This window comes from Physella acuta, unplaced genomic scaffold, assembly GCF_028476545.2.
Source record: "Physella acuta isolate Inbredline_101_S28 unplaced genomic scaffold, ASM2847654v3 ptg000165l, whole genome shotgun sequence".
NCBI lineage: Eukaryota > Metazoa > Mollusca > Gastropoda > Physidae > Physella > Physella acuta.
In genome coordinates this window covers 117,221-130,624 of record NW_026731684.1, presented here as the reverse complement: position 1 = coordinate 130,624, position 13,404 = coordinate 117,221, and the positions used below count along the sequence as shown (strand labels likewise).

At 30.8% G+C, this 13,404-nt stretch overlaps 1 protein-coding gene across 1 annotated transcript; it reads right to left on the bottom strand.

Annotated features, from left to right (window-relative positions):
• Positions 1-695: 695 nt before the first annotated feature.
• On the bottom strand, positions 696-11,622 carry LOC131936025 (cytochrome P450 4A25). The gene is made up of 13 exons (XM_059292833.1): positions 11,427-11,622; positions 9,837-10,019; positions 9,300-9,444; positions 7,814-7,986; positions 6,673-6,801; positions 6,020-6,078; positions 5,581-5,704; positions 4,916-5,063; positions 4,365-4,494; positions 3,259-3,454; positions 2,037-2,119; positions 1,475-1,540; positions 696-947 (listed from the first exon to the last, which is right to left on the bottom strand). The coding sequence occupies exons 2-13, from the start codon at positions 9,999-10,001 to the stop codon at positions 839-841; spliced, it is 1,527 nt and encodes a 508-aa protein (XP_059148816.1). The 5' UTR covers positions 10,002-10,019; positions 11,427-11,622; the 3' UTR covers positions 696-838.
• Positions 11,623-13,404: the final 1,782 nt, after the last annotated feature.

Genomic DNA, 13,404 nt, shown 5'->3' with positions numbered 1-13,404 from the left:
TAGTAAACATTAAATTATGACAGTTTTCACGTAAAGTGGAACAACATTTACAGAAAAACCAAAAAGGTTTTTACCCAAATAAGGCAAACTGGTAGGTTATGCCAATTGCAACAAAGTTACCGGTTCAACAATATATAAAAAAAAAATTTAAAAATTGCATTGATATTTCTAGATATTTACACATGTATATAAGTATTAAGTAGGTTTAATAAATACACGACCCAGAAGTAAAACTTTGGTCAAATGATTTGCTAGTTCTGTAACTAGAAATATTTTCATTCATAGAAATAGTAGTAACAAAGTATTTTATAAATGGAAAAAGTCTTTTTATCATTAAAAATATTGAAATAAGAAATTTTGAGCTAAATTACATTATTATAGATAAAAGCGTCATATTTAAATGGGATCACATCTAACATATGTATATAACACATAGTGAATTAAAACTGCCGTATTAAAGAACTATTTTTTGGGCTACATGATAAATAACATTTGCAGCCCATAAATTTTGTAACATAACATCTAAATAAAACTCAAAATTTGATATAATTATATAACACATACTATATTAAAGCTTATAAATTTAAGATTTTTTTGGGCTCCTGATAAATAACATTTATAGCCCGTGTGTGTATGTATATATGTATATATATATATATATATATATATATATATATATATATATATATATATATATATATATATATATATACATGTAAAATCATGTAAGTAAAACTTTCCATTTCCTATTAATATGCAAGCTTTTTTCAATAGAAAATTAAAACAATGTAGCTATATGATATGCGTTATGTTCAACAAGAAAGAAATTTTCAACATTTTAAGCATTGTGGCGTTCTGTGACCAGCAGATGGATGTCATCCTTGGCTCTCATCACTATGCTTTCCTGCTTCTCCACTTTGTGACTGGGGTCAAGCCTGATATTGAACCTGAAGAAATTAGCAAAAAAAGAATCATTCATTAGTTATAATATGTTTGAAGTATTAGTATTCAAATCTTTATTTATTCTGAGTAACTAACATTTATGTTTTAAATATATATATATATATATATATATATATATATATATATATATATATATATATATATATATATATATACATATATATATATATATATATATATATATATATATATATATATATAATTGTATTTTAACTTTTTTTTTCAATTATCTTAGAGATTAAGCAGAAATATCAGAAAGCTGATAGTAACAAATAATTTTTCTATGCTTAGTTAAGTTATGCTTATGAATGAATTGTGGAGGAAGTTTTCTGCAGTTGACTGCCTATAAGAGTTTGGTGGATTCAAGGACACTTTAGACTTGTGTTTGGAGCTGAAATCACTTGCTCAACACCATCACTCCATTATACTCTGTAGTAACCTAACCTATTGTTCTTACCAAACTTAGCTGATGTTGTTTAAACAAAATAAGAAATAAAACACAATGAAATACCTGTATAAGATGCGCGCTAAAGCAATTTTTATTTCATCCATTGCAAAGTTTTGCCCGATACAATTTCTGTTGAAAAATGTTCTTGATTACTTAAATGAAATTTTTTTTTTTTAAATTTAGACAATTTCAGATTTAATGAGATTGAACTTAATAAGCTATTTTAACAACCAAGGTAATCAGGAAAGACAGTTGCAAGTAGTTGCACTTGATATAGGCCTACACCAGTATACCAATAGACTTATGTTTATTGCATACATTAGTGACTTATGTAATTAGTACAATAATCAACCTCTTTAATTAATTTTTAAAATCTGGTGTTGAATAGCCATTTAGGCTGTAATTGTATGTAACACATATGGTTACCAGCCAGGGGAGGGAAAAATATGAAGTTTTAATTCATTGAGTTGCGGCCCCACTGAGTGAGGGTTACATGTACTTTAGATTATTATTATAGCTTTCTTTACAAATGCATGGCCATACCTTATCTTTTTTTTCAAGGTCTGACTATTTAAACTAAGAATTGTTTAGTATACATTTGCATTTATTATCTACATTCCCCTACCTTGGACCAGCAGAAAAAGGCACAAAAGCATATGCACTTCTTCTTTCTGAATTTTCTGGCAAAAATCTATTGGGGTCAAATTTCTGAATAAAAAATAAATAACAATCTTAAAGTTGAAAAATAAAATGTAATAAAACTTTTATTTTACCAGGAAAAGTGTAAATAATTTTAAACATTGTTTGAATTAAACTTATGTATATTTTTTTTCAAAACTGATTTGCATGTGGTAATAACATTTTTTAAGAAATTTGGAAACTGAAAAATTAGAACTTGCAAAAACCTAACTAGATCTACCAATGAAAAATTAGAATCTACAACCAACCATTGAATCATCCCAAATTGTAGGATTGTGATGTGTGTTATAAATGACAATGATATATTAGAATCTACAACCAACCATTGAATCATCCCAAATTGTAGGATTGTGATGAGCGTTATAAATGACAATGGTAAATTAGAATCTACAAACAACCATTGAATCATCCCAAACTGTAGGATTGTGATGAGCATTATAAATGACAATGATAAATTAGAATCTACAACCAACCATTGAATCATCCCAAATTGTAGGATTGTGATGAGCGTTGTAATTGACAATGATAAATTAGAATCTACAACCAACCATTGAATCATCCCAAATTGTAGGATTGTGATGAGCGTTATAAATGACAATGATAATTTAGAATCTACAACCAACCATTGAATCATCCCAAATTGTAGGATTGTGATGAGCGTTATAAATGACAATGATATATTAGAATCTACAACCAACCATTGAATCATCCCAAATTGTAGGATTGTGATGAGCGTTATAAATGACAATGATAAATTAGAATCTACAACCAACCATTGAATCATCCCAAACTGTAGGATTGTGATGAGCGTTATAAATGACAATGATAAATTAGAATCTACAACCAACCATTGAATCATCCCAAATTGTAGGATTGTGATGAGCGTTATAAATGACAATGATAAATTAGAATCTACAACCAACCATTGAATCATCCCAAATTGTAGGATTGTGATGAGCGTTGTAAATGACAATGATAAATTAGAATCTACAACCAACCATTGAATCATCCCAAATTGTAGGATTGTGATGAGCGTTATAAATGACAATGAAAAATTAGAATCTACAACCAACCATTGAATCATCCCAAATTGTAGGATTGTGATGAGCGTTGTAAATGACAATGATATATTAGAATCTACAACCAACCATTGAATCATCCCAAATTGTAGGATTGTGATGAGCGTTATAAATGACAATGTTGACCATGGTTCCAGCAGGCGTCATCTTGCCATCAATTTCCGTGTCCACTGTCAGTTCCCGCTGGATAAACGGCACAGGAGAATGGAGTCGGAGTGACTCCTTGATGACCATGGTCAGATACGGCAGCTGAGACAAATCCTCCCTGAAAGTAAAATTATCTCCCCTTGAAAGGAATATTTGTTTTTTTAAATCTTGACAGTAGAAGAAGAGGCAAAGACTGCTGGGCTTATGTGGGCGCAGGTAAGGAGAGCTACTTAAACCGAGTCCAGTGGGGAGGTGTGATTGTAGCCCTTTGCTTTCTGGGGCCACAAGTCAAGTCAAATCTTGACATAGTATACAAAATTTATAACATAAAAGCCAAGGTTTTCTTTTCTTTAAAAATGTGTATAAATATAAAATGAACTTCAATAAGTATTGCCAAAACATTTAAACAGATAACATCGAATTTATAATATTGTACATGAGAAAGCAGTAGGTACTTTTTCCTAAACTATTAGCTTTAATTTGATTAAGTTCTTGTGTAGAAAGATAAAACCAGATAAAGAATATCACCTATAAATAGAAAGATAACAATCTAATACTGTGTAGGCAGATACCAAAAACAGATACCAACTATCAATATGAATTGATAAAATTCTTGTGTAGAAAAATAACAATCAGATACCAACTATCAAGTTTAAATTGATAAAACTCTAGCGTAGGAAGGTCACATACAACTTTAATTTAATAAAACTCTTGTCTAGAATTATACCGGTTGCTAAACAAAAAAGTCACAAGTTCTAAACAACGGAATATGAGTCTCGTTAGCTGGGGACAGCCACTCATCTAGGAGAGACAACTCCAAAACCAAAAAAACCCTGCCTTGTAATTTGTTCATGGGTGGACAAAGGCTATGTAAGCAAATCCAAAAAGAAAAGCAAGCTGAAATCTGAATCAAGGCCTCAATGGTGCATAACCAGTTGACATGTATACTTAATTGTTTTGGAGGGGATCCCTTCCAACACTAAAATTAAGAACGAAGAAGAAGAAGAAAAATTACCAAAACCAGATACCATAAAATGTCCGTGCTTGTTTTGCTGGCCATCAGCCCATCAATCTCCTCACAAATTTGCTGCTGGACCTCATCATGCTCAGCAATAGAATACAGAGCCCACGAGATGGCGCTGGCGGTTGTGTCATGACCTACAGATTAACAACTTCCCTTTAGCTACTACAAAATGGAACTTAGTAAACTTAATGTACTTGAAATGCTTATGTAATTTTTTCTAACCATGGTATATTTTTAAGTTTTGTGCTGTTATTATTGCACTGAAGGGACGGCATGGTCTAGCACTAGACTGCTAACCCGAGAGCCTCGAGTTCGAATCCAGGTTCAAGTCAGTAGCACGTCCCTGAGTCCATCCAGCTCTTGTGGGTACCTAACTCACATCAAGGAAACTAAGACGGCTGGACATAATACTGACAACCCTTCATATGCCAGGTCTTTCAAGCAGATAAACTCTACTTCATCTGCCCAATGTGTCCTAGGCACGAACAGGAAATTTGATGATTACTGCACTGAAAAATAATAGTTTATCAAGCAACATAAAACTGATATGAATACCTTCAAAAAGAAATGTGTCCACCTCATCTCTTATTTCAGCATTGGTCAGCCCTTGACCAGTCTCATCATGTGCAGTCAGCAAGATATCCAGGAAGTCCATGCATCTGTGATGTCTTTCTTTGTTAGCATTTACTGGACTTTCTGTTCTCTGCAATGTTATTTGAAGCAGTTTCAAGAAAATTAAAATTAATTTATTAATTAATTTTCTTAAAAACCCATCTGAATTATCTAGTCCTTTAGAATCTTAAAAAGTTGAACACATACCCTACATAGAGATAAATATAATAAAATAGTTTACAAAAAGTATGCTTGTATAAAAATATGGTTGATTACACATACCATCACAAAGTATATAATTATTACCATGCATCACATACAAATTATATTTTTTTAAAGCTCAAAAAATGATCAAGGAATTATTTCACTGTAATAAATCATAATCAAACCTGCAAGCTGACACATTTTCCTTAATGTATCATTTACATTTTAAAGTACCACCATTACTTTATTAAGTACATGCATTTGAAAAAAAAAGAAAATAGAAATAAATTAAATAGTTCTTTAATTAACAAAAAAAAACATGTTTTATTATCATAATCAAACATGTTTTTTTATTTGTTAATTAAAGAACTATTTAATTTATGGAAAATACAGTTAAAACTTGCCAGTTTCTCTTTCCTCTGTTTAATGATATCCTCAGCAACTTTATGTACATAGTTGCAATGTTTTTTAAATTTTCTCCCTTCAGGGGTGAGGAAGAAGAGAAGGTCACTGTGCAGCCATGGTCGACTGGTTTAAAACATAAACAAAGCATTTTAGATTATTACCCTTTACTTCTCTCATTCTCTTGTGATCCCGTTGTTAACTTAACATTCCACCATGGTGAAGAAAAAAGTTGTCTACAATATAATCTTACAAAAAATTAACTGCTTTAAATAAGAAACTATTAAAAATTTCCAAACCTTTTTAAATTGGACTGATTTGAATAATAGTGAATAAGACTAACTGTGAAAGACTGATAATGTACATAAGGATGATGGAAAAAAACATATTTTATGAATGTTAAGTGAAACAAGATAAGTGTTTCCAAATGAAAAAACTTACAAAAATCTGTTGACCATCATTTCTGATAAGGCATTGACAGCCTGAACATAAGGGTGCTGCTCTCTGTAAATAGGAGATAAATAATATTTTATAAGTCAGGCTAAGATAAAAGGTGTATCTTTTTTATTTTTTTTTAAATTGTCAAGGTTAAGTTAATTGTCAGGGTTAAGTTAATTGTCAGGGTTACGGTTAAGTTAATTGTCAGTGATAGTTATTTGTGAAAAACAAAAAATTATTTAATTTATAATTAAATTATAATAATTCACAAGTCTTGCAATGTTTAGAAAACTGTTAGTCTAGTTAGCTGTCAGTGGATTACTCTGAGAAAATATATTGATTTAACTTAAATAGCCAAAGCAAACTCATTCAAAATAGTTATCACAAAATGAAAGCTAGAGCAGTAAAACCTAGGCATCTCTCTGGTGGGGAGGGAAGGGGCACTCTCCCCCGGACCACATACACCACCGCAGACAAAATAGAAAAAATATAGGTCAATACTTTATATAGAAAATATATACTTTTACCAGTGCACCCCCCCCCCCCCCCAACCCCCTGGTTTTAGCTCCCCTACACAAGAAAAGCTTGGTAAAACTCAGAATTAACTTGAATTCACATAATGAATTAACATGCATTTTTTAAATTTTAAAAGTGACTTGCCCTTGGTTTTGGCAGCCAGTCTCATAAGACATTGCACATTTAAGAATGACATCCAAGGTAAACATTGTGATGTTAACAAACACTTTAAAGGGCTGAGCTTTTTCTGCTGCTTGTTGAAACTTCAGCTGTAGAAATATGTTTGAATGTTTAGACCTATATAAATGTTGATTATAAGTAATGTATAAATATATTGTAAAGAACATCCCCTGTAAGAAAGATGATAATAAGTAACAGATGATAAATGTAAGTAATAGTAGCTTAGGTAGAAAAGGTGTTAGAATTTTTTTTTCAAGAAAAAACATATCGATCAATGATACTAGCTTAATTATTGCTTAATTAAGCTTAATAACTTGTCCTAATTATTGGATAAATATTCTTAAAACAATATAAGAGAGTAAAAAATTGAAATGATTGTTTCAACATTATTTTAAAACACCAAGGTCTATAAAAAAATTGCCAGCTGTCGCAAAATTATTTCAAATCCAAATTAGGATGAAAAGTCTAGTCAAAAGCCCATGAATGGTGTTTCCGTTAATGAAGATAATTAGCACCTAGTGCAAACATTCAAATAAGAGACATGACCAACAGTACAAAGAGTGTTAACTTTGTAAGTTATTAATTAGTAATAGAAACAATATATTACTCTTGTCTGCTCTGTACAAATATTTTTGTCAATCATCTCTTGCTACCATCTAGAAAAGTGGTAGAAAATGATTATTGTAATTTATGGTTGCTTGATATTTGCATTTAGATGAAGTTGCACAATACTGGCAATAAATTTAACTTGCTTGATATTTGCATTTTGATAAAGTTATGAGAGTAGCATAATTGAAAGTGTGCAACTTGTCCATTGTTTGTGCTGTTATAATACAGTGCAACTGGTCTTTAAGTGTCATGCCACTTTAAAGGTAGCTTACAAAGTAATATGACACAATAAAATACAGCTCCCTATGGGACTGTCGAGCTATAGGGCAGATGACGTAGAGTTTATGTTTCTTAACCTCATCATAAGAAGGCATGGTGTGGTCAGCACTATACCTAGCCATCTTTACTTTCTCTACGGTCAGTCAGGTACCAATCAGGCTCAAGTCAGCTCTACCCCTTAATCATGCAGTGACACAATAAAATGGGCCCTACCAACAGTAGATCTGCACTGCGATTCTTCAACTCAATATAGTTCTTTAGGATTTCAAAATGAAAAGCTGGGGTCAAAAGTCTTCTGTTCCTGGCCCATTTTTCTCCACTGCTGGTCAGTAATCCGTCTCCAACCCACGGCCGGATAAGATTGTAGATACGTTTGCCCTTTGGTTCTGTATAACAGATTATAATATAACATTTTTATAACAACAGATTATAATATAACATGTTTATAACAACAGATTATAATATAATATTTTTATAACAGCATTTTTAAAAAATCTTGGGACATACTGTTATAAGATTTCAACACTCAGTTTAAACTGTTGCAAAATAATTTTGGTGACCAAGGTTTACATTTTGTCATGAGTTATAATTTTGGTGACCAAGGTTTACATTTTGTCATGAGTTATAATTTTGGTGACCAAGGTTTACATTTTGTCATGAGTTATAATTTTGGTGACCAAGGTTTACAGTTTGTCATGAGTTATAATTTTGGTGACCAAGGTTTACATTTTGTCATGAGTTATAATTTTGGTGACCAAGGTTTACATTTTGTCATGAGTTATAATTTTGGTGACCAAGGTTTACATTTTGTCATGAGTTATAATTTTGGTGACCAAGGTTTACAGTTTGTCATGAGTTATAATTTTGGTGACCAAGGTTTACATTTTGTCATGAGTTATAATTTTGGTGACCAAGGTTTACATTTTGTCATGAGTTATAATTTTGGTGACCAAGGTTTACATTTTGTCATGAGTTATAATTTTGGTGACCAAGGTTTACATTTTGTCATGAGTTATAATTTTGGTGACCAAGGTTTACATTTTGTCATGAGTTATAATTTTGGTGACCAAGGTTTACATTTTGTCATGAGTTATAATTTTGGTGACCAAGGTTTACATTTTGTCATGAGTTATAATTTTGGTGACCAAGGTTTACATTTTGTCATGAGTTATAATTTTGGTGACCAAGGTTTACATTTTGTCATGAGTTATAATTTTGGTGACCAAGGTTTACATTTTGTCATGAGTTATAATTTTGGTGACCAAGGTTTACATTTTGTCATGAGTTATAATTTTGGTGACCAAGGTTTACATTTTGTCATGAGTTATAATTTTGGTGACCAAGGTTTACATTTTGTCATGAGTTATAATTTTGGTGACCAAGGTTTACATTTTGTCATGAGTTATAATTTTGGTGACCAAGGTTTACATTTTGTCATGAGTTATAATTTTGGTGACCAAGGTTTACATTTTGTCATGAGTTATAATTTTGGTGACCAAGGTTTACATTTTGTCATGAGTTATAATTTTGGTGACCAAGGTTTACATTTTGTCATGAGTTATAATTTTGGTGACCAAGGTTTACATTTTGTCATGAGTTATAATTTTGGTGACCAAGGTTTACATTTTGTCATGAGTTATAATTTTGGTGAACAAGGTTTTTTTTTTGTGATTAAAGTTTAAAGTTAAAGTGAAGCAACCTGAACTCTTCAGAACAACCTTGACTGTGTCCGGATGTGTCACCATGACCATGGGGGTATGGAGCATCCAAGCTAGGTTAGTTCTGGGGTACTTCCCTGTCTGCATCCTCTGGTAGGCTAAACCCTTCTCATCAGGTCCTGGGTACTGATGTTAAAAGACAACTTTAAAATTGATAACATGATATAGAAGTCATTTATAATGTCATATATATATATATATATATATATATATATATATATATATATATATATATATATATATATATATATATATATATATATATATATATATATATATATATATATATATATATATATATATATATATATATATATATATATATATATTTAGATGGTAAGATGGGTATCAGTAATAGGTTTAATACTACAATTACACTTACAAAATTTGATATGCCAAGTGTAGCACTATATGGGAAAAGCTGGTATAAGTCTGTAGTTAATTTTGAGTGTGTTTTTATTTATTATTTATTATAAGGAATATCCTGAGATGGGGATTTTAAGCAGCCCTTGACTTACATCGAGCAAATGACCAAAGAGAGGGTGGGCTGGGTCTTGTGGGAACCTCATGAGCAGATCTCTACGCCTCTTGTAGGAAAACATTGCAGTGATAGCTTTCACTGCAACAACAACCATTGACACCAAGAACACAGCCCCAACCAAGTAATTTGTTATGGTTGCCATGGCAGCAAGGTTACCTCCCTGGAGTAAAACAGGAAAAAATAAACAATCCTGAGTTTTGAAAAAATTATTTTTGAATTATATTAAAAATACCAATTAAAAAAACGAAGTAAACTTTGTCAACTTCATCTGTTAATAACTTAATATAGTGTCTTAGTTGTCCATTATCACTATCTAAAAAAATATTTAAAAATTGAAAGTTTTCAATCTCTGAAATGTTGCTAACATAAACTCATTAACAAACATTTGGTAAATCTTGCTCTTAAACACTGCTGTTTTAAGTTAATTTCTGACTTATATGTATAGTTGTATACTCCGATAGATACTGATATAGAAAAGATCTATCTACTATCTTAATCTAGTCTATCTTGACATTGCTTTTGGTTTATTATTCCATTATCTATTATTTAACTATTAGGCCCCTATCTATATTACTATATTAGACTATATTTATTATTTGATATAAATTAAATAAATCAAAATACACTTGTATTAAAGTTAAAGCCATATCAACGAGTGCCCTTTCTTTCCCGTTACTAGCCTCAGTCGATTTTTACGGACCTAAAACGATAAATTCCCATCCATTTAGGTCCGTAATTGCCGTAAAATCAGCACTGGCTAGAAATCTAGATCTAGAATCTAGCAATGTGAAAGAAAGGTGACTCCTTATATTTTATAATTGTTTCACATGTTTAGGAGGATTTATGTTGTAAAAGTTTTTAAAATGTTTCATGTAGATCTAGATCTACCTGTTTTTAAACAATTTTATTCAAAATTTTCAGTAATAAATATTATAAATAAAGATTAGCAATGTTTTCATCAGAAGCAACAGAGCTCGTTTTGTTATAGCAGCCATCTTAACTTCTTTTGTAAACTTATTGTTAGAGATTCAGGGGAAACCACTCGTATTTACAGATGGCCGCTCTTTTTATAGCAAATCTTGCTCTTAAAACACTGCTGTTTAAAGTTAGTTTCTGGCTTATACTAATATATCTAGACATTGCTTTTGGTTTATTATTCATTTATCGATTATATTTGATACAAATATATCATAATATACTTGTATTAAAGCCCCATATCAATGAGTCACCTTTCTTTCGCATTACTAAATCTAGCCTCGGCCGATTTTACGAACCAAAAAGTATTTTAATGTCATTTGAAAAAAATAAAATATTATTCTACTTTTGGTTGGTATTTTGTTGTTACTTTCACTAAAAAGTGAAGTACATTTTACAATCCCAAACAAAAACTTTGTTTACTGAATACTACTGAAGACAACACACCAATTTTGAACTTCACTTTTAGTTTTATACTAGTTATATAGATATAATACTATTATGTGACAACTGTTCAACTTTTAAAAAGTTAATTGTTGATTGTTATATGTATGATAATAATTTACTATCAAGACAAAATACATTTACCCACCTTTTTAAAAAAATAAGCAACTGAAAAAGATGGTTGTCCTAATCATAAATGTTTTTCAAAATAATAAAATGTTCCAATGTCTACTATTAGTGCTATCCTTACTTAAAAAAGATAAGTGTTATCAGTTTTTGTTATGCACCGTATTGTGTTCTGATTAGCTATTTTAAAACAAAGGAGATAAAAGCTGTAGGCTACACACACTGGGCTATGAAAACCAATTGTCTGATTATAATATCCTTGGATTTATCTGCCCACACAGACATTGCGGTCTAATTAAAAAAAAAAGATGTAATCAAATACCTTGGTTCACTTTTTACACACTTATCCTTGAGTCTCATAGTTTTTATCCGAATACGTGTTTCTGCTATCATTAAATGAAATATTAACATAAAATTGTGAATTGCTAAGTGAAGTTAATGACGTAGCCAGGAATTACTCATGGGAGGGGTTAAAATAAAATGGTACCATATATATATATATATATATATATATATATATATATATATATATATATATATATATATATATATATATATATATATATATATATATATATATATATATATATATATATGTATAAGTATATGTATATATGTATATATATATATATATGTGTGTGTGTGTGTGTATATATATATACATATATATATATATATATATATATATATGAACCCCAAGAAGAAAATCCGAGGATAGCCTGACTCAGTTTAGTGAATGAATGTAATGCCCCATTGTATCCATAGACTACCTTACTGTTTAAAATGAACGTAGGCGCCATAGCGCTCATGGGATAACCCGAGGCGCCAAATCGGACCCTACATGGGTGCCGCCCATGCAAAACCTCCCCACAAGTATTCTCAACAATTTCCCAAAGTTTCCTGGTGATCTAATGAAAGGTGTAGTAATGCATAAAAGACAAATAAAATCTGACAAAATATATATGGAGGGTTTCATATTCATAGGGGCATGAGTTTATCTACGTTACCACTGGTGATTCAAGCCATTCTCATCATGAACACAAAATATCTCAATTCATATTATCTCAAGACCATTTACTCAAAATATCTCAATTCATATTATCTCAAGACCATTTACTCAATGCTTTTAAAGATGGACTACCCCAATACTGTTAGCTAAAAGCAGTTTAATTTTAGACAGATAATCTCAGAGTTGATTATCTTTAGACCGTTATCTCAATACTGATTATAAGAAGACTTATTATTTCAAGACCATTATCTCGAGACTAATTATCTACACATGATATAACTTTGCATCACAAATTGGGGCACATCAAGTAAGAACAGAAGAGAACAGAACATACAGAACAACATTACATCTTCTGGATTTATGCTAAGAGACAAATGAAGTGTTCTATACAAGATAAAACCCAATTGACTTCTGTTCTTACAAAGCAGCTGTCAAGATTTAAATGCAAAAAAAAAAATGATTTTAAGCGCAACTAGCTTTTTTATTACCACCAGTAGTGTTGAGTTAAAAGAACTTTGCAACAGGTCAATAGTTTCCTACTACAATCCCTTTGAGTACTACTTGGTTTACAACAAAGTGGTACAGCAGGCATCAGTAAAATTTAAAGTTGAATATTTTCTGCTTTATCTAGAGCGTACTTGACACATGAACAATAAGACCAGATTGATGGGATTAGGTAAAAGGAGTTCTATTTTATTTCTGCACACTTTGAACAAACTGTATTTTAATTCTTGTTTGTGTGTCTTCTTATAGATCTAGAGATACAGTTTTAAATGCTACAGCCATTATTCTATGTTAAATCAAACTATAGCACTTAAGACCTCAAACAAAAAATACACCACAGTGACACCACCCATCCCCTTCTTCAGCTTGGTCATTGGATGTCTGTTATTTCTGATATAAATCTGATGTTACTGAAACCATTGTTTATCGCAATATTTGATCTGTTAAAATGTAAAATTACTTCCAAGTTGTCCCCAATTTTATGCGT

Excerpts from the sequence above, each read along its gene's own strand:
- LOC131936025 (XM_059292833.1), bottom strand. The coding sequence starts at position 10,001 with ATGGCAACCATAACAAATTACTTGGTTGGGGCTGTGTTCTTGGTGTCA. Across the intron at positions 6,802-7,813 it reads GCAGTGCAGATCTACTGTTG|CTGAAGTTTCAACAAGCAGC; the intron begins GTAGGGCCCATT and ends ATATTTCTACAG. Across the intron at positions 3,455-4,364 it reads ACAAGCACGGACATTTTATG|GGAGGATTTGTCTCAGCTGC; the intron begins GTATCTGGTTTT and ends TTTTACTTTCAG.